At 41.7% G+C, this 22,995-nt stretch overlaps 2 protein-coding genes across 3 annotated transcripts; both read left to right on the top strand.

Moving 5' to 3' along the window:
• The first annotated feature begins 11,612 nt into the window (after window positions 1–11,612).
• Pcna (proliferating cell nuclear antigen) lies at window positions 11,613–15,367 on the top strand. Its single transcript, XM_051183328.1, has 6 exons — window positions 11,613–12,007; window positions 12,773–12,870; window positions 13,021–13,088; window positions 13,347–13,541; window positions 14,763–14,886; window positions 14,976–15,367. The coding sequence occupies exons 1-6, from the start codon at window positions 11,787–11,789 to the stop codon at window positions 15,053–15,055; spliced, it is 786 nt and encodes a 261-aa protein (XP_051039285.1). The 5' UTR covers window positions 11,613–11,786; the 3' UTR covers window positions 15,056–15,367.
• A 1,222-nt stretch (window positions 15,368–16,589) lies between these two features.
• Window positions 16,590–22,349, top strand: Tmem230 (transmembrane protein 230). 2 transcript variants are annotated; one of them, XM_051183330.1, is made up of 4 exons: window positions 16,590–16,836; window positions 18,479–18,597; window positions 20,234–20,356; window positions 21,731–22,349. In XM_051183330.1, the coding sequence occupies exons 2-4, from the start codon at window positions 18,499–18,501 to the stop codon at window positions 21,869–21,871; spliced, it is 363 nt and encodes a 120-aa protein (XP_051039287.1). In that variant the 5' UTR covers window positions 16,590–16,836; window positions 18,479–18,498; the 3' UTR covers window positions 21,872–22,349. The 2 variants fall into 2 exon arrangements, with proteins under 2 accessions (XP_051039287.1, XP_051039286.1); XM_051183329.1 differs by lacking the exon at window positions 16,590–16,836 and adding an exon at window positions 17,881–17,979.
• Window positions 22,350–22,995: the final 646 nt, after the last annotated feature.

The raw sequence follows: 22,995 nt of genomic DNA on the forward strand, positions 1-22,995 counted from the left end.
AGCCTAGACGCCAGGGGGCAGGGCAGCGGGACGGGGAGGGTGGGTAGGCGGGGTTAGAGACGGTCATTGGACAACAACGGGAGGGGGTGGGAGAAGAGGAGCACAACGAACCAATGGGCGCTTGCGACCTACCGCGTGTACCCGCGCAGGAGGCAACCCGTTACTTGGGGACTACAGCGCCTCCCCGCTGTTTAGATTGGCCAGCAATTGCTGTTCTCAGCTTGCGCAGTCCAAATGGAGAGACCAAGTGGTGGACCAGAACAGCGGGCATTAGTGCCTTGCCAAGCGGTGGTTGTTAGTAAATTAGTGAGCACTGATTCTGTCTAGGCACGGAGCTCAGAAATCGCCTTGGTTGGTTTGCCTCGTTCAAAATCACACGCCTTTTTCATTCCTAGCACAAATGAGGAGACAGAGACAAGTGGATCTGATCTATGTAGCCCGTTCCAGGAACGTTTTCTTTGGCTACACTACATCCTTGACATAGCCAAAGCAGTTGATAAATGGATTTTAAACTTCTAAAGGGAAAGTATTTAGCTAGCAACTATAAAATAACTAGTAAGAATTAGAACCCAGATGTTTATTACCAAAATCACATTGTAGCCACTGTTCACACTGGGAGACTAAACCCAGTAACCCCTTTATTGCTCCAGCCAGCATTGGCCTCATGCAAACTAGGGACTCCCTGTCCTAAGCCATATTGTAATGTAACAGTAAGAGGCCTTCAGCACAGGGAAGGTTCAGTTTCTTAGCGACTTTGATCTGAGCTGTGAGTTTTCAGAAAAAAAAAAAAAAAAATCTGAAAAAAAAGGGCATTATATAGCACTGCTCTCTGTGAGTATATTTTGAAGTTCTTGTTAAGATAATTCAAAGTGACAGTAAAATGTTTAGACAAACTTCAGAACCTCTGAACTCTAAATCTTGTTTCCTGTTTAACAGCTTTACACAACTACTTGGGTACTCTTGTTGCTTGGCTGGTGGTTGTTGTTTCTGTTGGGTTTGGGTTTGGTTTTGTTAGAAACAAGTACCACTGCCTTAAGACCACAAAAGTTGCTCTGCCTTGTCTCTAAAAATAAATGTGTCCATGATAATTTAAAAATTATTGTAAATGCTTTGAAGTCTGTGTGAACACCAGTTTGACCAACACCATTTGTCACTGCTTTATCAAAGTATCTAAAAAAACTTAGAAGAGTGACAATTCATAGTGACCATCCATATCTTTGGAACAAGTACAGGTGTTACTATCCAGATCCACACCTTTTGGGTACCAATCATGTAGTTGAAGAGTGTTGCATTGGTCTGTATAAGTTTAGCTCTTCCATTTCAAGCCCAGTCTAATATAAGAAGGCTAGAGGGCTAGGGATGTAGCTCAATTGGTAGAGTGCTTGCCTAGCATCCATAAAGTCTGGGTTTAATCTCCAGCACCAAAGAAACTGGGTGTAGTGTGAGGGCACATCTGTAATACCAGTATGAAAAAGGTAGAGACAGGACAATCAAAAGCTTGAAGTCATCTTCATGTATATACTGAGTTCACATCCAGCCTAGAATGAGACCCTGTCAAGAACCAAAACACAGGGCTAGAGAGAGGCTCAGTGGTTAAGAGCACTGGCTGATCTTGCAGAGGTGAGTTAGGTTCTTAGTACTCACATGGTGGCTCACAATTGCCTATAATTCTGGTTCCAAGTCCCTCTTCTGGACTAGCAAGGACTAGAGAGATGGCTCAATGGTTTGGAGTACTGGCTGCTCTTTGAGAGGACCTGGGTTCAATTCTCAGCACCCACATGGCCACTTACAATGTCTTTGACTCCAGCCCTAGGGGATACAATATACCCTTCTGGCCTCTGAGGACACCAGTTGCACACACAGTACACAGTCATACATGGAGACAAAACATCATACACATCAAATAAAATAAATCGAGACCTGGGATTCAATTAATATAAGTCAGAGTTATAGAGTGATGAAACGTATTCAACTAGACAATACCTTAGAATTTGACCTGAACACAGTTCTGAGATATCAACATCAGACCTATCTGGGTTAACTGAACTCACACCAAATAGTGAATTAAACTGGTTAATTGAACCCACACCTAAAATCTACCTTCCAAGTGCTGGGATTAAAAGTGTATGCCATCACCACTCATCCTGAGCATAGCAATTATTCAATGAAAAAGAGGGAAATTAAGCCACTTTCACTCATTATCTCTCAAATTCTCAAAACTCCCTTCCCTCATTTAGAAACAAGAAAGCAAAACAAAAAAAGAAAAAGAGAAACCCCACGCTTAGAAACACATTTGTACAAAAGCCTCACAAAATTGGATGGGTGCTATTACAGGAATGAAATCCAACTGACAGACAAGAAAAGAGCTGTGTTGAACTCAGGCTCTGTAGGTTATAAGCACTACAAAAATACCTCCATTTGCATCTTTCAAACTGGAAAGTGATCACATTACAGATCTGAGGCTATACAGGATCACGGTGTAAACCAGAGTCCCATTCTCCTTCTAGGACTCCAGGGGAAAGGTGAGCATGAGATTGAGTTTCCTTTGGGAGAGTGAGAAAGGAGAGAAATAGGGGAAACCTGGCCACTGTCAAAAAGCACTGGGACCTTCCTGGAGGCAAATGAGCTATGTAACTTTCCAAGGAACAAGCACGTCCATTCCTAGTCTAAGAGTCTAGAGCACAAACAAGAAAGGAGTAAGTTCTCCTTAGCTCCAGTATGCCAGGACTCATGGTGACCATAGCCACATGGTAGAGACAAACCTGAGGGTCTCAAGCACAGATTTCAACTGTGGATTTTTGTGTTCTGACATTAAGGGTTCTAAGGTGCTGTGGACATCCCCCCCCCCCTACACCCTCTCATATGTAAAGCTTTAAAGCACACATAGAGAAAGACATCCATAAGACATTCTACCTTACATTCTCAATAATGAAACTACCACTCAAGTGAAGCTCTGACAGAAACACCTTCTTGCTGCTAAGAGCATAGCAATTTTAAAGTATGTGTTTTCAGCTAATTCCTGGGCACTGCAGACACCGTGCCAATGGAGTTTATATGCCATTTAAAATCTCAGGGACTTGGGTGTAGCTCACTGTCAGGGCTTGTGCTTAGCTTGCATGAAGTTCTGACATCAGTTCCTAGCATTAGGGGAAAAGTCTTTAAAATGATTACTCTGTGACTAGGCATTAAAGAAAATATTACATAAGCCCCTAGTACTGAGACAGGGCAACAGAAAATGCACATTTGTTGTCAGTAAAGCAGTACCCTGGGTAGGAAAGAACACATTCTATGGTTTGCAAAGGAAATGAGATTTTAAGAAACCCAAGAAAACCCAGTTGGTGATGGCAAATGCCTTTAATCCCAGCACTCAGAAGGCAGAGGCAGATGGATTTCTGTGAGTTTGAGGCCAGCCTGAACTCCAGAGCAAGTTCCAGGACAACCAAAGCTGTTATGCAGATAAACCTTGTCTCAAAAGACCACAAAAAAAAAACAAAAAAAAAAAAAAAAAATCAAACAAACAGAGAGAGACCCAAGAATAGAGAATCTTCAAAAATATATGAAGCTATATTATAGGAGTTTTTTGTTTGTGCTGCTGAAGAGCTAACCCAAAGTCCTAACCACACACACAGACACACACATCACCCAGAGAGAGAGAGAAAAACACTAACTTACAAGCCCCGCCCTACGTTATGTTTTGATATGTGAAGGAATAATTCAGGCTGCTAAGACTGCTTAGCAGGTAAAGGCACTTACCACCAAGCCTGGCTGTGGGTGCCCATAAAGAGGGCTGCACTCCATCTTGGCACAAGATCAGAAAGTTCAAAGCTGTCAGCAGGTCACAAGACCTAAAGGTCAAAGGTGTGGCTACAGAAGGATTTTTCGGTTGTCTTAGTTTAAATAACAACAGACCTGAATCTGAGGTGTGGCTACTACTGACTGTCAAGGATAAAGGAGAAGTTGAATCTAAGGTATGGCTACTCCTGACCTCAAGGCTAGGGAACAAGAAGTTGGAGCTAAGGTATGGTTACTGAACCCTTAGAATAAGGGAGGAAGAAAAGTCTGTTTGTTCCATACACATGATACTGTGTGCCCCTTTTTGATTAAGGTATATAAGAGTGGTGAGAAATAAACTCGTGGCATTTCAGTATTAACTGATCTGCCCTCCTGACCTTTATTCTCTCTCTCCTCTCTCTCTCTCTCTCTCTCTCTCTGGCACTTCCCCACTCAGGTATGGACTTGGGGCCGCTGGCTAGCTCCGATTGCAGCCCCACAAAGACCACTCCCAACATATGGCTCCCGAACTTGGGGCTGAGAACAAGGAACAGAAATGATGGATGACGTATGGTCCAACAATGTGAGGCCATACAGATGGTGCCAAGCTATGGTGCCGAAACATGGGACATAAGTGATGGACACTGCAGAATAGACAACACAAAGGTGAAGTGAGCGCTCAAGAAAAAGAAGTGAAGTGCAGTGAGTGAACGTCATGAGTAAAACAGTATTTAATTGTAGATGTGAAACAGAAATATCAGACAGATGGTAGTTAGTTAACCTCGAGGGTAAAAATGTACACAATATTAGAGATATGAGACAGGGAAATATTAGTCAGATGATTGTATGTTTACTTGGGTATATTTTAATAGCCAGGATAGATGGAGTAAAGCAGGAGCAAGAACAGAAATGTTCAGAATTGCAAAGTTTTGTAAGGATCCTTCCCCCTCGCAGAAGCCACCACTGCAGCTGTCTTAGAGCTGCACCTGGGCTTGGGGAAGCAAAGGTGCAGCTCCGCATATGCACTAGGTAGCAGGACCTGTGGGTGCCAAGAACTCAAGAGTTGCTACAATGGTGATTGCTTACTTTTCAAGCAGCTGCAGTCATAGATGAGCTGCAGTGGGCCAGCCCCTGCCCAGAGAGCAAAGGCAAAACAAGCTTGCACTCTTAGGGGCTGCTGCTATGGCTAACGCCTAGCCAAGTGAATGAAAAAATTAATGCAGCCTGTCAGAAACTGTTTTAAGACCTTATAGAAAAAAAAAAAAAAAGGTGAACTTGATGAATTTATTGGAATTTGTTCAGATTTTGGATGTTCATAATTCAAGGGTTAGCTATAGCAGCTACATTACAAGAGATTACAATTAAGGATGCTCTATTACAACAAACTAATCTTGGCCTAAAGAAAAGGAGAGCTGGGCCGGGCAGTGGTGGCACATGCCTTTAATCACAGCAATCGGGAGGCAGAAGCAGGCGGATCTCTGTGAGTTCGAGACCAGCCTGGTCTATAGGAGCTAGTTCCAGGACAACCTCTAAAACCACAGAGAAACCCTGTCTCAGAAAACCAAAAAAAAAAAAAAAAAAAAAAAAAAAAGAGAGAGAGAGAGAGAGAGAACTGAAAGATGTATGTATGTTCTGGCCACACATGCATGTCTGAAGTGTGATTGTGAATTTGTGAATGCGTGAATCCCAACGATAGGTACTTCTTGAATTGCTTGGGATATAATAATTAAAAAAGAAGACAAAGAAGGAGGAGGAGGAGGAGTTGGAAGAAGAAGAAGAAGAAGAAAGACGACGACGACGACGACGACATCAGGGTCACTGCCTTAATTGGAAGGGTTGGCGATCTCGTCTCCCAAGGCTGGCTTCCAGAGCAGAACAGCGGGAAATGGTCAAAACCAGAATGGCCTGAGAGCCAGAGGAATCTGTATGGATGGGTCAAAAAAGAGTTTTCAAAAGTATTTGGGACATATGTTATGTCCTAAAGAAATTAGGCATTAGAAATTAGAAAAGATAGCTTGCGATCATTGAATGATTTTTAGAAGTTATTGGGAAATATTCAAATGTTACATCCTTTTTTAAATGCACCTACTGGTGATTTGAAACCTTTAAGCAATGTCTGAAAGGAGATAGTGATCCCAATTCACCTAGACAGCTAACTAAAGAGGGTAGACAAGTTCTCCTACAATTGGAGAATGCAATCCAGCATCAGCAGATATGCTATATTGACTATGCAAAACCATGGGAGTCTTATTTTCTTCCCACACAGCATAGTCCAACTTCTGTCTTATGGCAAGGGGGACCACTGTCAAGGTTGCACTTTACCTGTTTTACCAGCCAAAGTGTTAAATCCTTATTTTGAAGCAGTAGCTTGTATGGTATAAAGCTTGTATGCCATATGGAGTTTAGGAGATTATTTTGGCAGGGAACCAAGCGTAATACATGTTCCCTATACCAAACATCAAGTTGATTGGTTATTTCAAAACAGTGGTTCATGGGCAATTGCTTTTGCTCAGTTTTTGGGAAAAATTGATAATCAGTTTCCAGTTTATAGACTGTTGCAATTTGCGCTAATGCATCCTTTTATATATTCTAAAATTGTAAGGAGGAATCCTGTTTTTAAAAAAATGCTATGTTAGTTTTTACTGATGGTTCTTCTAATGGAAAAGCAGCTTATGTTATTGATGGAAAAGATTAGGTAGTACAGACAGATCCAGCTTCAGCTCAGATAGTTGAGTTACAAGCTGTTGCAATAGTTTTTCAGCTTCTAATGAATGATTCATTTAACTTATATACTGACAGTCATTATGTTTTCAGAATTCTTCAAGTTATAGAGACAGTTCCGTACATTGGAACTAGTAAAAATCAGCTTAAAATACAGTTTGAGAAAATTCAGAGTGTCATTCATCAAAGAAAGGCACCGTGCTTTGTGGGTCATAGAAGAGCTCATTCAAACCTTCCTGGCCCACTAGCTGAAGATAACGAGTCAGCTGATAGACTGACAAAAATGGTCACTTTATCTCAGGTAGAATTAGCTCAGCAGTCACACAACTTTCATCATCAAAATAGTAATAGTCTAAGAAAACAGTTTGGTTTAACTAGAGAGACTGCTCAGCAAATTGTCAAACAATGTGATGTGTGCCCACAATATTTACCTGTAACTATTGTAGGAGTAAATCCTTGAGGCCTGCTTCCTAATCATTTATGGCATATGGATGTTACTCATATTGCAGAATTTGGCAGATTAAAATTATGTGCACATGGCAGTCGATACATATCCAGGCTTCTTAATAGCTACCACACAAACTGGAGAAGCCACTAAGCATGTGATAAGTCACTGTTTAAAATGTTTTGCTAACATGGGAGTTCCAAAAATTATAAAGACAGACAATGGATCTGCATATACCAATAAAGCATTTCAGGAATTGTGTGCTCAATGGAAAATTGAACACAAAACAGGGCAAGGAATTGTGAAGTGTGCTCATAGCTCCTTGAAAACAACTTCTAAAATTAAGGAGAGGGGAGTTGTGCCCCCAGTCTCCACCTGATTCATTAAATCATGCACTCTTCATTTTAAATTTCTTAAATGTGGATGCCCTTGAGCAATCTGTGTCGAGCAGATTCTGGCATGATGGAACTTGAGCGACTTTTGCTCAAGTCAAATAGAAAGATCCATGCACTAGAGTATTGAAAGGGCCTGATCTTATCCTAATATGGGGTCGAGGGCATGTTTGTGTTTTCTCAAAGGAAGAAAATGAAGCCGGGTGGCTGCCAGACTGTTTGGTGAGATTCTTGGAACAGAGAAAAACCAGACCTGAGACCACCTCTGGAACCTGTCCAAGACAGTATGAGTGAGACTTGCTGAACCTATGTTCCTGACTCTACAATCTAAGAAAGAAAGAACAATTGGTTCGAGATTTTCAGAAGGAGATTAGAGATTTTGCGTTTGGTTCAAGATTTCCAGTTTCCCAACAAACCTGATGCATTGATCCGTTAACTACACCACATCTTGGGACAATAGATAGCTATTATGGACATGGTATGGGGCAAAATTTCATCTTCAGTATTTGAGCGGACAATGAACAAAAGTTTTGTAGTTAATACTTTAGTACTCAAGGACTGTGGTATCTCAAAACTTATCTTTGGAAATTATAAGCAACACTGCATTGGGCTTTAGATAAGGAAAAAGAATGGGTTTAGAATTGTGGAGTTATTCATACTTCATTCACCATAAGAAATTTTTATTGTCCTTTGATTGAATTGAAGTTATGAGAATTGTAATTTAGTCAATTATGTGTCAATTGTTAATAAGCATACTGGAATCATTAATGTTTACAACCTTGCTATACTAGATATGTTATGAATGAAAAAGTCAGCTCATTCTGTTAAGATTTAGACATGATTATGAATCATTAGATACAATGCAATTGAATAGGCAGATTTAGATTTTGATATAACAAAAACCACTCACGAGATCTCAGACCAAAAAGGCCATTTTATTTTGATTTATCTTGTCCTTTTGCAGGAAAGGCTGTAGCCACAAAAGCATATGCATTATCGAGCTTGCTTGTGAACTCTTGATGAAAAGTTAGCTCAGGTGTGTTGGCATTGAGCTATGCACTATTCCCTAATGTTCTTTATTACAGAGGCTGGTAGTCAGAGATGGGTAAAGTCTTTTTACCTACCTACAAGCTACTTAAGACAGGATACACATGACGAGTAAGGCTGGAAGTTTGAAGACTATCTGACTGATCTGCCCTCCTGACCTTTATTCTGTCTCTCATCTACACTCCCTCACTTAGGTACGGACTTGGGGCCGCTCGGCTGGCTCCGATTGCAGTTCCACAAAGACTGCTCCCAACACCTGGCAACCTGAGTTCTATTCTGTGATCCACATGGTGGAGGAACAGAGCTGCCTCTTGCAAGTTTTCCTCTGACTTCCATACACGAGCTATAACATACATGCACCACATATAAATAAATATTAGTAAAACAATTAATTATACATAAAGCAAGAAAGTGTCAGCATCAAAACTTACAAATGAGCCAGGCAGAGGCAGGCAGATCTCAGTGAGTTCAAGGCTAGACTGGTCTACAAAGCCAGTTCCAAGACAGCCAGGGCTGTTACACAGAGAAACCCTGTCTCGATGAAACAAAACAAAACTTACAAATGAATGACAGGGACTTGAAAGGAAGTCCAGAGACAACAGAGTAGCATTCTCTTTTAAAATTATTTTTATTGTATGTATTTGCCTGCAAGTATGTATATATATCACATGCATGCCGGGTGTTTTTGGACCTAGGAGAGGGTGTGAGATTCCCTAGAAGTGTAGTTACAGAGGTTTATAAACTGCCATGTGGGTGCTGGGAACTGAACTCAAATTCTTTGTTAGAGCAGCCAGTGCTCTTAATCACTGTGTCATCCCTTCAGCCTTAGACTAGTACCTGAGTTGCTTCATCGATGCCCTTTAACAAAGCACAGTGTAATACATTAAAAAGAGAGTAGCAGCAACTGAGTGAGAACCTCTGGATGTAAGAATGTAAACAAATAGTGCAAACACTGTCTCTTCTGACATTGTGGATCATGCTAGGGCCTGCACAGGTCAGGTCAGATCAGCATTCTCCCACTATATACCCTAGCTCCCATGTTTTTCTTTAACTGTTCCCAAAAGAGTATTATGTGATTTAAAAGGGGAGCTGAAAATATAATAGTGCTTTTTATTCATTAAAAAACTGAAATTTTATATGATAGATCACTGTATGGTAGTTTTCCTCTTTTGTCTGAATAAAATGATGGCACATCATATAAATTGACAAACCTTGGGCCAGAGAGATGGCTCAGTGGTTAGGAGTATTGTCTGCTCTTCCATAGAACCCAGGTTTAACTCCTAGCACAAGGCAATTTACAACCATCTGTAACTCCTGACCTCCTAGGACACCAGGCAAGTACATAGTGCACAAACATGCATGCAAGCAAACATCCGTATACATAAAATATATTTTTAAAAAAATCAAATTGTCAGGTGGGCAGTGATGGTGCATGCCTTTAATCCCAGTAATCAGGAGGCAGAGGCAAGCAGATCTCTCTTGAGTTTGAGGTCAGCCTGGTCTACAAAGCTACACAGACAAACTCTGTCTTAAAAAAACTAAAACCCAAAACAAAAAAAAAAAAAAAAAAAAAAACATCAAATTTTCACCATGGACTACCTAGCAAGCTCCAATACAGCCAGGGAACATAGACTCTATCTCAAAAAAAAAAAAAAAAAAAAAAAAAAAAATCTAATTGAACATATCTTAAATCCAATAAAACAGATATTTGTAATAGCTTGGCCAAAAGGAATAAATAGAGTAGGGAAACTGGCATTTGTAGTCAAAATGGTCCAGAGTATTCTAGACTGGATAAATAAGTCCACATCTCATCATACCTAGACATTTTTTTTTTTTTTTTTTTTAAGACCAGGAATTCTACAAACCAAGATAAGATATTATAAGTAACTAGTTAGGCTTGATGGTACAGCCTTGTAATCCCAGCTACTCCGGAGGCTGTGGCATTGGATTGTGAGTTCAAGGCCACACTGGACAACAGAGTGAGTTTGAGGTAGTTAGGAGACTTAACAGACTGGGGTTGGAGCTCAATGATAAGAATTCTTATGCAATTTTCTGACTAGATCAAGGCAGGAAAAGCAAAAACAAACAAGATGACGTAAAGAGAAATTGCTGTAAACAAGGAAAGGGCAAATATACACGATATGTGATTACTATTATCATCTGTAAAATATTCCTTTTTTCCTCTTTGTGTCAGTCTTGCTAGCCAGTTCAGGCCGTCTTTAAATTCCAGGCCCACCTCAGCCTCCCCATGTACTGGAAATATAGTTGTAAAGCACTCTGACCAGCTAAAACACTCCTTTTAAGCTTTTGAAATTTTATAAAACTTATTTTAAAAACTCACAAATAAAAAACACACCAAAAGTCTATACAACTCAATAAGTTTCTAAATCGTTGAGGCATTTGAAATAGATGTGAAATTTCACATTAACTAACATTTTACACTTTCAGCATCAAATATCCATCACCAAAAACAGAAAAAAAACATTAGAAATAGAAAAAAAAATGAGCTTTACGTCCGTTTGTATCTGGAGTCCATTACCTGCATTCAGTTTCCCCAGCCCTTATAATCAATAGGAAAAAGGAATTTCAGAACAAAATGCAGCAGCCCACGAACATTTTCGCGAATGGGTACTTAGAGTCTAGGCCCTGGGTTCATCTCCAGCCTAGATGGGTTGGTTTCAGGCTGAGTTCATTTCTAGCCTAAAATTAGGATGAAAACACTAGTAGCAGTTAGGAAAATAAGGGAAACAGGCCTAACAGGAAACTAATAAATCAGGTGGCACCTATGGATTGTGTATCTTAAGAAATAGTAGTACTTTGGGGTTCTTTGCAAAAGTGTTCGCGGTAAGAAGGTATCCTTTAATCTTTAGGGAGGAAAAGTTCAGAGCGCCGAACACAGTGAAGTTATAGAAAATTGGGGTTAATACGCGGTGGTCTTTTCGCTTACGCAGTAGAAAAAGGAAAGCGCTCTGCAGTGTTTAAAAACCCGCACAGCTCAGTTTGCACGTGACTTTCATTTCCGTGGCGCGGAAACGTCCCAGGGCCGAAAGAAACAGCAGCCAAGCCTCGGCCACAAAGGTGGGCCTACGCAGGTCCCATGATGCCCCACGCCTCCCACGCTCCATCGCCTCGGCCCCGCCTCTGTGTACGCGGCGGGGCGGGCCTTGCGCGGGACAGGGATACAATTGGTCCTTAAGGGAAGGTGGGTGGGGCAGCGCGGTGACGTAGCAAGTCTCGCGCACGGGAAGCGCGCGCGCCTAGGAAGCGGCAGCATTAAACGGTTGCAGGCGCAGCAAGTTGGTAGTCGCTTCCCTGTGGGTCCTCGCTGCCACTTCTGCATCGCGGACCGGGATACCTTAGCGGTCAGACCTCGCGCCTGTCACTGTCTCTAGCATCCAGTCTCCGCCACGATGTTCGAGGCTCGCCTGGTCCAGGGCTCCATCCTGAAGAAGGTGTTGGAGGCTCTCAAAGACCTCATCAACGAGGCCTGCTGGGACATCAGCTCGGGCGGCGTGAACCTACAGAGCATGGACTCTTCGCACGTCTCCTTGGTGCAGCTCACTCTGCGCTCCGAAGGCTTCGACACATACCGCTGCGACCGCAACCTAGCCATGGGCGTGAACCTCACCAGGTGAGCGGGTGGCGGGAGCTGGGCCCTAGCCCTCCCGCCTCGGGTCTTGGCGGGGCTCCGGGTCCGCGCTCTTATTGGCTGGCGTGGTCATCCGCGCCTTTTGATTGGTCTGTGAAGCCGGAGGTGGAGCCCAGGGGAGCGCGCGGTTCTGAAAAGCCCGCGCTGGCGGCCGCGCGAACCGGCTGTTTCCGCGCCAAAGCCACAAAACCGGTGCCGGCGGGAAAATGCGTGCTGCGGAGATCAGCTCATTAAATGCCAGCAGCCTTTTTTTAGTAGCACAACCTGGTCCTGGATAGTTTTGGCTGCCTATCAAACGTGTTCTAGTGGAAATGTGGTACTGTCCACTTAGAGGGACATTAGGCCTTTTCTAAAAAGCCTTGGGTTCTAGAATCTCACTGCGTACATTGGAGGGAAAATTTACCAGTCTTGGCCTTTAACTTTGTTACATATACATGAATTTTCCACCCGTATACGTTTTTTTAAAGATTTAGAAAAAAGGCCAGACGTGATAGGGCACACTCAGGTACACTAGAAACCAAGGACATTCTGCCCAAAAATGTTTCCTCGCATATTGCCTTTTAGGTGGTTTTTAAAGATCACATTCCCGATAGTTTACTTCACCCCCTGAGGAGATTTGGGGAACCCTTATCCTATTTAAGAGTTTCCCCATCGGGTGTGGGTGTGAAAGGGTAACATCTTGTAAATGCCTTTAAAATGTAGCTGTTGAATACATGGTGTTGATAAGCCTTGTGTCTTGTTTTCTAGCATGTCTAAAATACTGAAATGTGCTGGTAATGAAGACATCATTACACTAAGGGCCGAAGATAATGCTGATACCTTAGCGCTCGTATTTGAAGCACCAAGTAAGTTACACGTCTAAAACTCAGTTGCTACAGAAAGCAAAGCATGATGTTCTGTTCCCAGAACTAAGAATATTAACAGAATTGTGGTTGTAAAATTTTACACCCTAGATGTGAACATGTGCTTCAGTAACATTTGCTTCCTTTTGTTAGATCAAGAGAAAGTTTCAGACTATGAAATGAAGTTAATGGACTTGGATGTTGAGCAACTTGGAATCCCTGTGAGTATCTTGTTTGGTCTCACTGTGTAGCCCTGGAGGTCCTGGAACTCAATCTGTAGACCAGCTTGGCCTCAAACTCTGCAGAGATCTGCCTGCTGCTGCCTCCCTAGTGCTGGGAGAATATCTTGTTTTTGATGGTGAATTTTACCAAGCTGTGATGCCAGCTGGTACATGTCTTGCACTTAGTTCTGGTTAAGATGCTCAAGAGAAAGTAGTGAAGCAGTCCTCACACTTCTACTGACCTTTAACTTTTTACAGGAACAGGAGTACAGCTGTGTAGTAAAGATGCCTTCTGGTGAATTTGCACGCATATGCCGAGATCTTAGCCATATTGGAGATGCTGTTGTAATATCCTGTGCAAAGGATGGGGTGAAGTTTTCTGCAAGTGGCGAGCTTGGAAATGGAAACATTAAGTTGTCACAGACAAGTAATGTTGATAAAGAGGAGGAAGCTGTAAGTAGTATAGTTGTCTTCCAGCTAATGTCTGAAAGGGGAGTGAATGTAAGCTTAACTGTTGGGCTGGCTCTCCAGCCCTAGCTTTTTTGAGGTGGAGTCTACTCAGACTGTCTTTGAACTCAGATGTTCCACACTCTATGCATATGCTTTCACGGGTGGCATTGGAAATCGAGGTCTCCAATGTTTTGCTTCCTAGAAATGACTAAGATATAAGTGAGGATTAACAAGTGAACAGAGGAAAATGGTTGGGGATGTGAGTCTGTTGGAATCAGGTAGATTTTAATAAATACACTAAGTTTTCCCAGCTAACCTGGGCATCATACTCAAAGTTGCAGACAGATTACTAACTAAACTAAATATGATTTAGTCTGAACTAAATATGATTTTTAGAACTAAATGTGAAATTTGGAGTGCTTAACACAAGAATTAATTAATTAATGTTATTTTCTTGTCTGCTGCATGAATTTAAAATAAATGTATAACTAAGAATTAGAACAGATATATCTCCCATAGGGCTAGTTCTTGGCCTTAAGCTGTCTGATGAATTATTTCTACTTCCCTGTTATCCTCATATCTCAAGACATTTAAATTCATAATTATTTTGTTTATAAGCATTACCACAACCATGGAAATTAAGAATTTTTCAGTATTCACATGTTCCTTATTTCATTAATTTGAATTGGGACCTGAAAAAACTTGATGCTGATAAAATGAAAATTGGTGGACATGTCCCTTGCATTCAACTTGTTGGTTCTTGTTACTGGAATTGTTTATAAGTTACTGGATGTGAGTGCTGGGAATCAAACTTGGGTTTTCTGGAAGAACATGGAGTATTAACTGCTGAGCCAGCTCTCTAGCCCTGGTTACTTTTGTGGGTGGCAGTTGAGTGTTGTACATTGGACCCAAGACTTTACTCAAATAATCAAGTGCTTTACTGGTTAGCTGTCATTCTACTTCTTTTCCCTCTCTATATAGATTCTTTGAAAGAGATTAGTGTTTGCAATCTAGATAAGAACAGCTGCTTTCTTTATGTTGGTGCTTGGGGGATGGCTCTATAAAAGAGATGGGTTAAATATTTTTCTTTTATGTAGTCTTCAGACCTTTCATAAAAACCCTCCAAAGTAATAACTAAAGGGTTTTGTTTTGTGCTGTATATTATGAACTAATGTAGTATGAGTTTCTTGATGTTGTCTATAGTGAACCTGTTTTCTCCTCTAGGTAGCCATAGAGATGAATGAGCCAGTTCAGCTAACTTTTGCACTGAGGTACCTGAACTTTTTCACAAAAGCCACTCCACTGTCTCCTACAGTAACACTCAGTATGTCTGCAGATGTACCCCTTGGTAAGTTACTGAGTTTGAACATTGTGTTTTGTAGTGTAGTAATTACTCCTAAGTAACTAACTTTTCCATTAACTTTTCCTGTCTTTCAGTTGTAGAATATAAAATTTCTGACATGGGACACTTAAAGTATTATTTGGCTCCCAAGATTGAAGATGAAGAAGGATCTTAGGCATTGCTAGAATCTGAGAAAACCAAGCCTTTGAGAACTACTTCTGAGATGCCAGCATGTTTTGAAGTCTTTTCTGTCACTGAGTTTGTACCTGAGTACATATGTAGATATCTTCTGTAAATAACCTGCTTTTTTTCTCTATTCTCCACCATTTGTTTAAAGAATAAACTCAAAGTAAGAACTGGTTCTTTTAACATAAATATTTCTGCCTTAGAAATAACTGGTGGTTTTTATAAAGGATGTTGATGCTGAATGCAGTATCAAGAAATGTTATTCAATTTAAATAAAGTTAACTGAATTTCAAAAGTCAAAGGACAGCATCTGTGAAACCACAACTACTGAGTTGTCAATGAAAGTTATCCTGTTATATAAATGGGGTTTTGTTTTCTTTCATTAAAGCAGCCTGGAGTTACTACATCATGAAGATAAAAAAATGTTTCCCTTTAGTCTGTGTGATTAGGTTATAGAAAAAAAAAACTTCTAATACGAGTAGTCTTGTTTGGGGTGTAGCTTTTAAAATACTTTAGTGGATCTTTTTGTAGATAAGGGTGGCCTCAAACTTCTCACAGAGATCCACCTGCCTCTGCCTCACACGTGCTAGTGTTAAAGGCAGGCATCACCACTACCCTTCACCTTTTCAGTTTTTATGTGTGCATGTATTTTGCAGGTGTGTGGGCATTTTGTGTTTCTGCCTTATTGAGGCCCAAACCCAGAGCTAGTAGAGCAAGTCTTGTTTGCTTCAAGGCTGAATTTATGGGTGGGCCACACTTTTGAGGGTTTTTATATACTATGCTATCTCCACAGTTCCCCAAGTTTTCCCATCGAATTTTGTGTTTGGCAGTTTGTAAAGGGTACAGCTTCGCTAATTCTAGGGGGTTGTTGGTTAGAGCTCATACCCAGTAACTTTTACTGTTGAAAGCTTTGTGTCAACACATAGAGAAGGAAATACACCTCCCTTACAGACCTGGGGTAATGGGCATGCTTTTTTGATACTTCTATTGGGGATATGTTAGAACTCTTAATTACGTCTGGTCAGTAGAACTATAACCTGGGTGAGGTCTGATAACCAGACAGGAAAACAAGGACAAGAATTTGGGGCTATGGGAACTCTAGTGGTTACAGACCAATGTCAGCATAGTGCTGGATAGGGCAGGCGAAGCTTCCCTTGCCCACCACTCCGGGTTAGGGGGACCCTGCTCTGCACAGACTTGGCCATAATGGGTCTGGGCTGGAGCCATTTAGCAGGCTTGCCTTGGATTAGGTCCGGATGGAAGGACCTTGAAGTTTCTACCCACCATATGGAGGTGACAAGCCCAGGTCACCAGCACAAGACCAAACTGCTGGCCCACTGGGTATTCCCAGACTCGGCAGGCAGAAGCAGGAGAAACATTGAGGCCATCCTGGCCAGCATAACTGAGTCCAGGAGAGCCAGCGATACATAGGGAAACTATAAAAACTGTTCAACCTCGCGCCGCTGGGTGCAATGACGTGGCTTCCTGGTGGCGCCATTTCCGGTGCGCCTCTGCATACCGCTTCCGGTGGGCCGGCGCTCTGACCGCCGTTGGCTGTTGGGCGAGCGGTGCTAGCGCGCCTAACGGAGAGCGGGACACGCTCCGCGGGTCGGGGGAGGGGGCGCGCTCCCGGAAGCCAGCCGCGAGGCCTCGCCCGCCACCGAGGCTGCTTCCCGGAGCCAGTTGTGTTAGTGCTAAGTTCTCGTGGGTCCTGACCGTGGGTGGCGACGGCGGAGGCCGGCCGGAGGCTGTCCACAGCGCCACGCGCAGGTGCTTGGGGACTAGGGGGGCGGTGGCCAAGGTGGCGGTGGGACCGGTACAAAGCATAGTAGAAACTTGGGCTGTTATTTTTTAGAATGGTCATTTAGGATGTGGTAACTTCCTTCCAGAATCCTTTACTAAGAAAAACATAAGTTTTCCCTTTTCGCTCAGACTCCGCAACATTTTTGTTGTGATTCGAACACTTTGTAGCATGTAACACAAATCAGGCCTGGTTTATTGCTTCAAAAAACTCCTGTTTTTCAGGTTTGAAGTATTAGGCATGTAATGGGATGGCAACACCAAAAAACCTGGTACTTAACGCAACTTTAACATTTTTAGGAACGCGTTGTTCCTTTTTAATACTCAGCTTCTGAACTCGAATGTAATGATGCATTTGGCACCAGCTTTTTGCATGCTGGTTACTTTAATAGCAGTGTCTTTCACATCACCAAGATCGAATAAATACCACATGCCGTTATGGAGATGTGCAAAATACCACACCAGTGAAGGCCTGGCTATTGAATACTTAGTTATCTCCTTAAAAATAGGCTTTTACATTTACAATTCAGATACTTTGCAATGAAAATAATCTGTTTACAGCCGTCGTTGGTCGTGCACTTCTTTAGTCCCAGCACTCATGAGGCAGAGGCTGAGGCAGATGGATCTCTTGAGTTTGAGGCCAGCCTGGTTTACAGAGCTAGTTCCAGGACAGCTAGGGCTGTTGCACAGAGAAACCCTGTCTCACAAAGAAACAGAAATCTGTTCACATAATTTTATGACTTTAAAAAATTAGCAAATTCAGTTGTGGTAGGGGAGAACATCTGGTCTCACAATACAGCCCACACTGGCTCCCAGCTCTGTATATTCATTCATACCTGTCCTCCCAACTAGCTAATATTACAGTTACCTACTACAATACTGAGCTCAAATTTCATTTTTTTTTAATTAAACGTCATTTTTAAATATCTTGATAAATACATTAGTTACGATTTTATTACTACTGTCTGGTTTGAATAGTTTGAGTAAAGCAGACTTTTAAATCCATTTTTTCAGGAGCTACATGATGTGGAAAGTAAAATCACTTGTTTCATGCTTGGGATGGGAGCAGAGAGGCAGGTGGCTCTGAAGTTTCTGGTGTGGTATTGATAGCCAGTAAGTTACCCACATTGATAAGATTTTTCAGATCACCTGCACTTAGGATGATAGCATATTTAGAATAGACAAAATACTGATGAGTGTACTCCATTCCTTATCCTCCCTTTCAGAGATAAGCGCCTGAGGAAAGTTAAGGGGCAGACAGTACTGCAGGGAAGGGTTGAAAATGTGAACATTGGGTTCAAGTCTTCACTCACCTCCATGTGACTTTGGAAAAATTAGGCAGGAAACATTTGGTGGCAAAGTAAACTGGGTCTGATTCTTTGTGAAATTCCTCTGATGTCATTCTGTGAAGACAAGCCAGATGCATAGAGGAAGGGTGTTTAGTGTGTCCAAGAAGTATCAGGCCATTGTAAGAGCAGCAAAGCTGAAGTTGCCATGTATGTGCTATATATAATGTGGCAGGCCAGAACACTAGTGCACAGTGTCTGATGTCCTTGCCTGTGATGTATTATTATTATTATTCCTGTGGACAGTAACAGTCTTTCCCTTTCAGACTAGCTGTGTCACCGTGTTATGATGCCATCTCGTACCAGCCTGACGACTGGGATCCCCAGTAGCAAAGTAAAATATTCAAGGCTTTCTAGCACAGACGATGGCTACATTGACCTTCAGGTAACATAATTGGGGAAAAAAAATAGAAAACCATTTAGCTGTGTATGTTAATTGGGACCAGCAAAAAGCAAGCTTATTTCTAAGACCCTTTCAGCCCCAGCTTGGAGAAGGGATCTTGACAGGGTGGTTTTAAACGGTTCTGCGGTTATTCACTTCTAGTTTCAGTTGAAGTACTAAAGCCATGTAGCTACAGATTTTATTTAACCTATCCAAAAACATCTTCTTTCCTGATGTCATGTGATACAGTTAGTTACAGATGCTCTTTATGGCAAACATAAAGTAAACAAATTTGTGTTCTCGCCTGACCTTTGCCTATTCAGTAGGTAGCAGCTCCTTTTCCCCTTTCCCTTAGGACAGAGTATTCTAGGTGGAGCTTGAGGCAGGGGTCAAATTGCAAGCAGGAATCCATTGTTTTAAATGTAAATAAATCAATTATTCTTTGGACTTATTTGAAGAAGAGGTAAGAATAGCTTTGGGGTGCTTCCAAACAACATCAGATTCAGTAATGAGCCAAACCTTAGAAGGTTTACCTCTAAACCTTTTTTTAAAATGTTTTTAGTAGCATATATTATTTGTACATACTAATGGGTTTCACTGTGACATTTTCATTATGTGTTCATGCTGTATTTAGCCTGAATCTTAACCTTGACCTGAATTTACACATAATGCAGTGCTTTAAGAAAGCTGAAAATTGGGCCAGAGAGGTGGCTCAGCACTTAAAAGCACATAATGTTCTTGTCTTTAATATTTTATATTCATGTTTTATGTGTGTGAGTGTTTTGCTTTCATACACACTATGCATGTGCCCGGTGCCCAAAGATGGTCAAAAGCAGGCATTGGATCTTCTAGAATTAGAATTACAGATGATTATGAGCCACCTTGTCAGAACCAAACCTGGGTCAGTTTACTATGAGTATGTAGTATCCAAAGAGGCCAGAAGAGGGTGTCTGATCCTCTGGAACTGGAGTTACAGACTGAGTCATCCTGTGGGTGCAGGAATTGAACTCAGGTCATCTGGAAGGCAATTGCTTCGACCCTGGAGCCATCTCTCCAGCCTAAAAGTACTGTTCTTGCAGAGAACCCAAGTTGGGTTCCCAGCAGCCATGTCTGGTGACTTACCTACCTGTAACTGCAGCTCTTGGAGGATACATTCCTTTGGTTTACACAGGCACCTGCACTCACATGTACATACCCACACACAGACACCTAATTAAAAACAAAATGAATCTTTAAGAAGAAAGAAAAGCTGAAATTCTATTTCTAAGCTTTTGACTACATGCTAAGTTACCTTCAATTCCAGAAGTCACCTTTTCACTTCTGCGTAGATAGCATGGTGCTCACTTCGAGATCCCTGCAGGTCAGTACCAGCTTGTGTGCACACACATGTTGTAAATGCTTGTCCACAAACTAGGTGACAGTAGTTTTAAAGGGCTTTCCTTGGTGGTAATGAGGGATCTGTGGAATATCAGGAGCTTCGCCTCCTCAAGGCCCTGCTTTGCTGCACTGACTTAGACATACTTAAAGTTACTTGAAGCATCCACTTTGGTTCTTAATTAGCCTCTCTGCTTTAAAGCACATTAGACTGGTATTTTAATAATGTTCTTTGTCATTTTTTGTTTTTGTCTCTCTCCTCCAGTTTAAGAAAAGCCCTCCTAAGATCCCTTACAAGGCCATTGCACTTGCCACTGTGCTGTTTTTGATTGGCACCTTTCTCATAATCATAGGCTCTCTCCTGCTATCGGGCTACATCAGCAAAGGGGTAAGTGTGTGAGAATATGCCCTGGGCCTTTCACCTGTGAGCCAGAACACTATTTTTATGTTCCAGATGTTCAGTAGATTCCACTAAAAAGATAAGGCATGGTTTTCTTTTGTTTTGCTTTCCCCTTTGAGCAAATGTTTCCTTAATTCCTATAAAGTGGGTGCTTACCAGGTATGGCTTCTGATACAGGTTAGAATAATGCAGCTGTGCCTGGCTTTTGGCTTCCAAACTAGTACAAGGCTGTAATATGCCATCATTGTACTTTTGCAGCTGTGTAGACATGCTGATCAGTGTCTGGAGACAAGCCATGAGTCTTGTGTAAGTTTGTGGCCACTGCATCCTGTAATTGGGTTCTTTTTTCTGTTGATTTGCTGAGTCTTGTTGAGTTTCAGTATTCAAAGCCTAAGTGGTACTTGGTAATTCTTTCCCGTGGGTTATGTTTATGTATTCCATGTCTTAAGTTAGCCTAAATAGGTATTCCGATCATAATGCAGGTCCATTCTTAAACACCCTAGAAAAAAATGCAGTTCTTACTGGTGTTTTATAGTTACAAAAAACAAAAATTAAGTATCCAGTTGCTCAGATGATAGTTAAATAAAATTGTGGGACATGCATTTCAGGGAAATATTACATATCATTATAGCTTAAGAAGTATTTGGGGTATTTTTTGTTGTCGTTTTTTAAGACAGGGTTTCTCTATGCAGTCTTGGGTGTCCTAGAACTCACTGTGTAGACTAGGCTGGCTTTGAACTTAGAAATCCTCCTGCCTTTGCCTCCAGAGTGCTGGGATTACAGGTGTGGGCATCTTAAGTAATACTAACTTAATATTGATTTATTACTAAATATTAGAGAGAGAACAAGAATGTGGTGTTTACAGCTAAGAAGTTGAAAAAAGTGATAAGGAGGTTGCTTAAGGCCCTGAGTTCTGGTTCCTAGCACCACATGAAAAGCCAGATGTGTTGGCGTGCTCTGTGACCCCAGCACTGCAGGGTACAGGCAGGCAGGCAGATCCCCAGAGCTGGATGGCCAAGCTATTCTAGCCAAATTGGTGGGCTCCAGCTTCAGTGAGAGATGAGGCTCTGTCTCAAAAATAAGACAGTTGTTGTTTTTTTTTTTTGGTTTTTGGAGACAAGGTTTCTCTGTATTGTTTTGGAGCCTGTCTGTCCTAGAACTAGCTATGTAGACCAGACTGGACTTGAACTCACAGAGATCCACTTGCCTCTGCCTCCCGAATGCTGGGATTAAAGGCGTGCCTGATATGCCAAGGTCTTAATTCCATTCCCCAACACAGAAAAAAGGAGGTGACAATTTATGATCAGAAATAGATACAAAGGTGTAACTTATATGGTATTAATGTTTTTCTTTTGCCACCAGGGGGCAGACCGAGCTGTTCCCGTCCTCATCATTGGCATTTTGGTGTTCCTGCCAGGATTTTACCATTTGCGCATCGCCTACTATGCATCCAAAGGCTACCGGGGTTATTCCTATGATGACATTCCAGACTTCGATGACTAGCAGTCACCTCAGCCTTGAGAAGAGACACAGTGCACCCACTTTAAGACATCAAACAAGAACTATGGCTAAGTCTGAGGAAATCTACAATTTGTAGATGTTTAGCAAAACAATGGCCGGATTGTATGAGTTCTTTCCTAAAATGCTCATGCTTTATAATTAGCTAATTAGGACATGTTCTGTTTTCATCTGCTGGCCCTGGCAAAGCTTGACAAGTTTTTCCACGTGGATACACATCATGTAAGAACTGTGAGGCTAATTGTCTGGGAAAGCAGCTATTCTATAGTGGAAAGTGTTACCCTCTTTCAGGGTAAGCCTTTCTTTTGCCTTCATCGTCAGCTTGTTTTGTAGCATATGAAAAATGTATTATGTCTAGTTTCTTATTACTAAGTAATTTATTTTTAAAATATCTATCTTTATTCCTCTCAATCTCTTCTACCTTCACATCCTTGTAAAATTAAAATATCTGTCTTATCCCATATACTCTCCTCTACCTTCATACCCTGGTAAAACTAAATATCTGTGATCTATCTGTAGTAGGCTTTTTAAACAAATTGACAGCAATGTAGTTTTTTTTTTTTTTTTTTTTTCTTGTTTGGTTTTTCAAAACAGGGTTTCTCTATGTAGTCTTGGCTGTCCTGGAACTTGCTGTGTAGACCAGGCTGGCCTCGAACTCACAGAGATCCTCCTGCCTGTGCCTCCCAAGTGCTAGGATTAAAGGCATGCACCACCAATACACACACACACACACCAGCTGCCAGCAACCTAGAATTTTTAAGCCACAAAGTAGGTTTTTTCCAAGGTGTCACATGCCTTGATCCCAGCGCTTGGGAGGTAGAGGTAGGTGATCTCTGTGAGTTCAAGGCCAGCCTCATCTTCATTTGGAGTTTTAGGACAATCAGGGCTGCCAAGTGAGACCCTCAAATAAAAAAACAAAAACAAAACACTTGCTCTGGTTTCTCTTTAGGTTATCCAACACAAAACGGGTGAACCTGCCTTCATAGATCAAAAGGATGTGTGAATCATCTTTAAGGACTAGACTTTGGCTGTTTCTTAGTAAAACTGTAGATAAATGTACTTGGAGTTTATAACCCTACTGCTGGCACCTGGTACTATGACATCATTCT

The sequence above is a fragment of the Phodopus roborovskii genome, unplaced genomic scaffold (assembly GCF_943737965.1).
Source record: "Phodopus roborovskii unplaced genomic scaffold, PHOROB, whole genome shotgun sequence".
In the NCBI taxonomy this organism is placed as follows: Eukaryota; Metazoa; Chordata; class Mammalia; order Rodentia; family Cricetidae; genus Phodopus; species Phodopus roborovskii.

What these genes read in the sequence shown, in the direction of transcription:
- Tmem230 (XM_051183330.1), top strand. Translation starts at nt 18,499, where the DNA reads ATGATGCCATCTCGTACCAGCCTGACGACTGGGATCCCCAGTAGCAAA. An exon ending in ATGGCTACATTGACCTTCAG is followed by an intron (nt 18,598 to 20,233) that starts GTAACATAATTG and finishes TCTCTCCTCCAG; the next exon opens with TTTAAGAAAAGCCCTCCTAA. An exon ending in CGGGCTACATCAGCAAAGGG is followed by an intron (nt 20,357 to 21,730) that starts GTAAGTGTGTGA and finishes TTTTGCCACCAG; the next exon opens with GGGGCAGACCGAGCTGTTCC.
- Pcna (XM_051183328.1), top strand. Translation starts at nt 11,787, where the DNA reads ATGTTCGAGGCTCGCCTGGTCCAGGGCTCCATCCTGAAGAAGGTGTTG. An exon ending in ATGGGCGTGAACCTCACCAG is followed by an intron (nt 12,008 to 12,772) that starts GTGAGCGGGTGG and finishes CTTGTTTTCTAG; the next exon opens with CATGTCTAAAATACTGAAAT. An exon ending in TTGAGCAACTTGGAATCCCT is followed by an intron (nt 13,089 to 13,346) that starts GTGAGTATCTTG and finishes AACTTTTTACAG; the next exon opens with GAACAGGAGTACAGCTGTGT.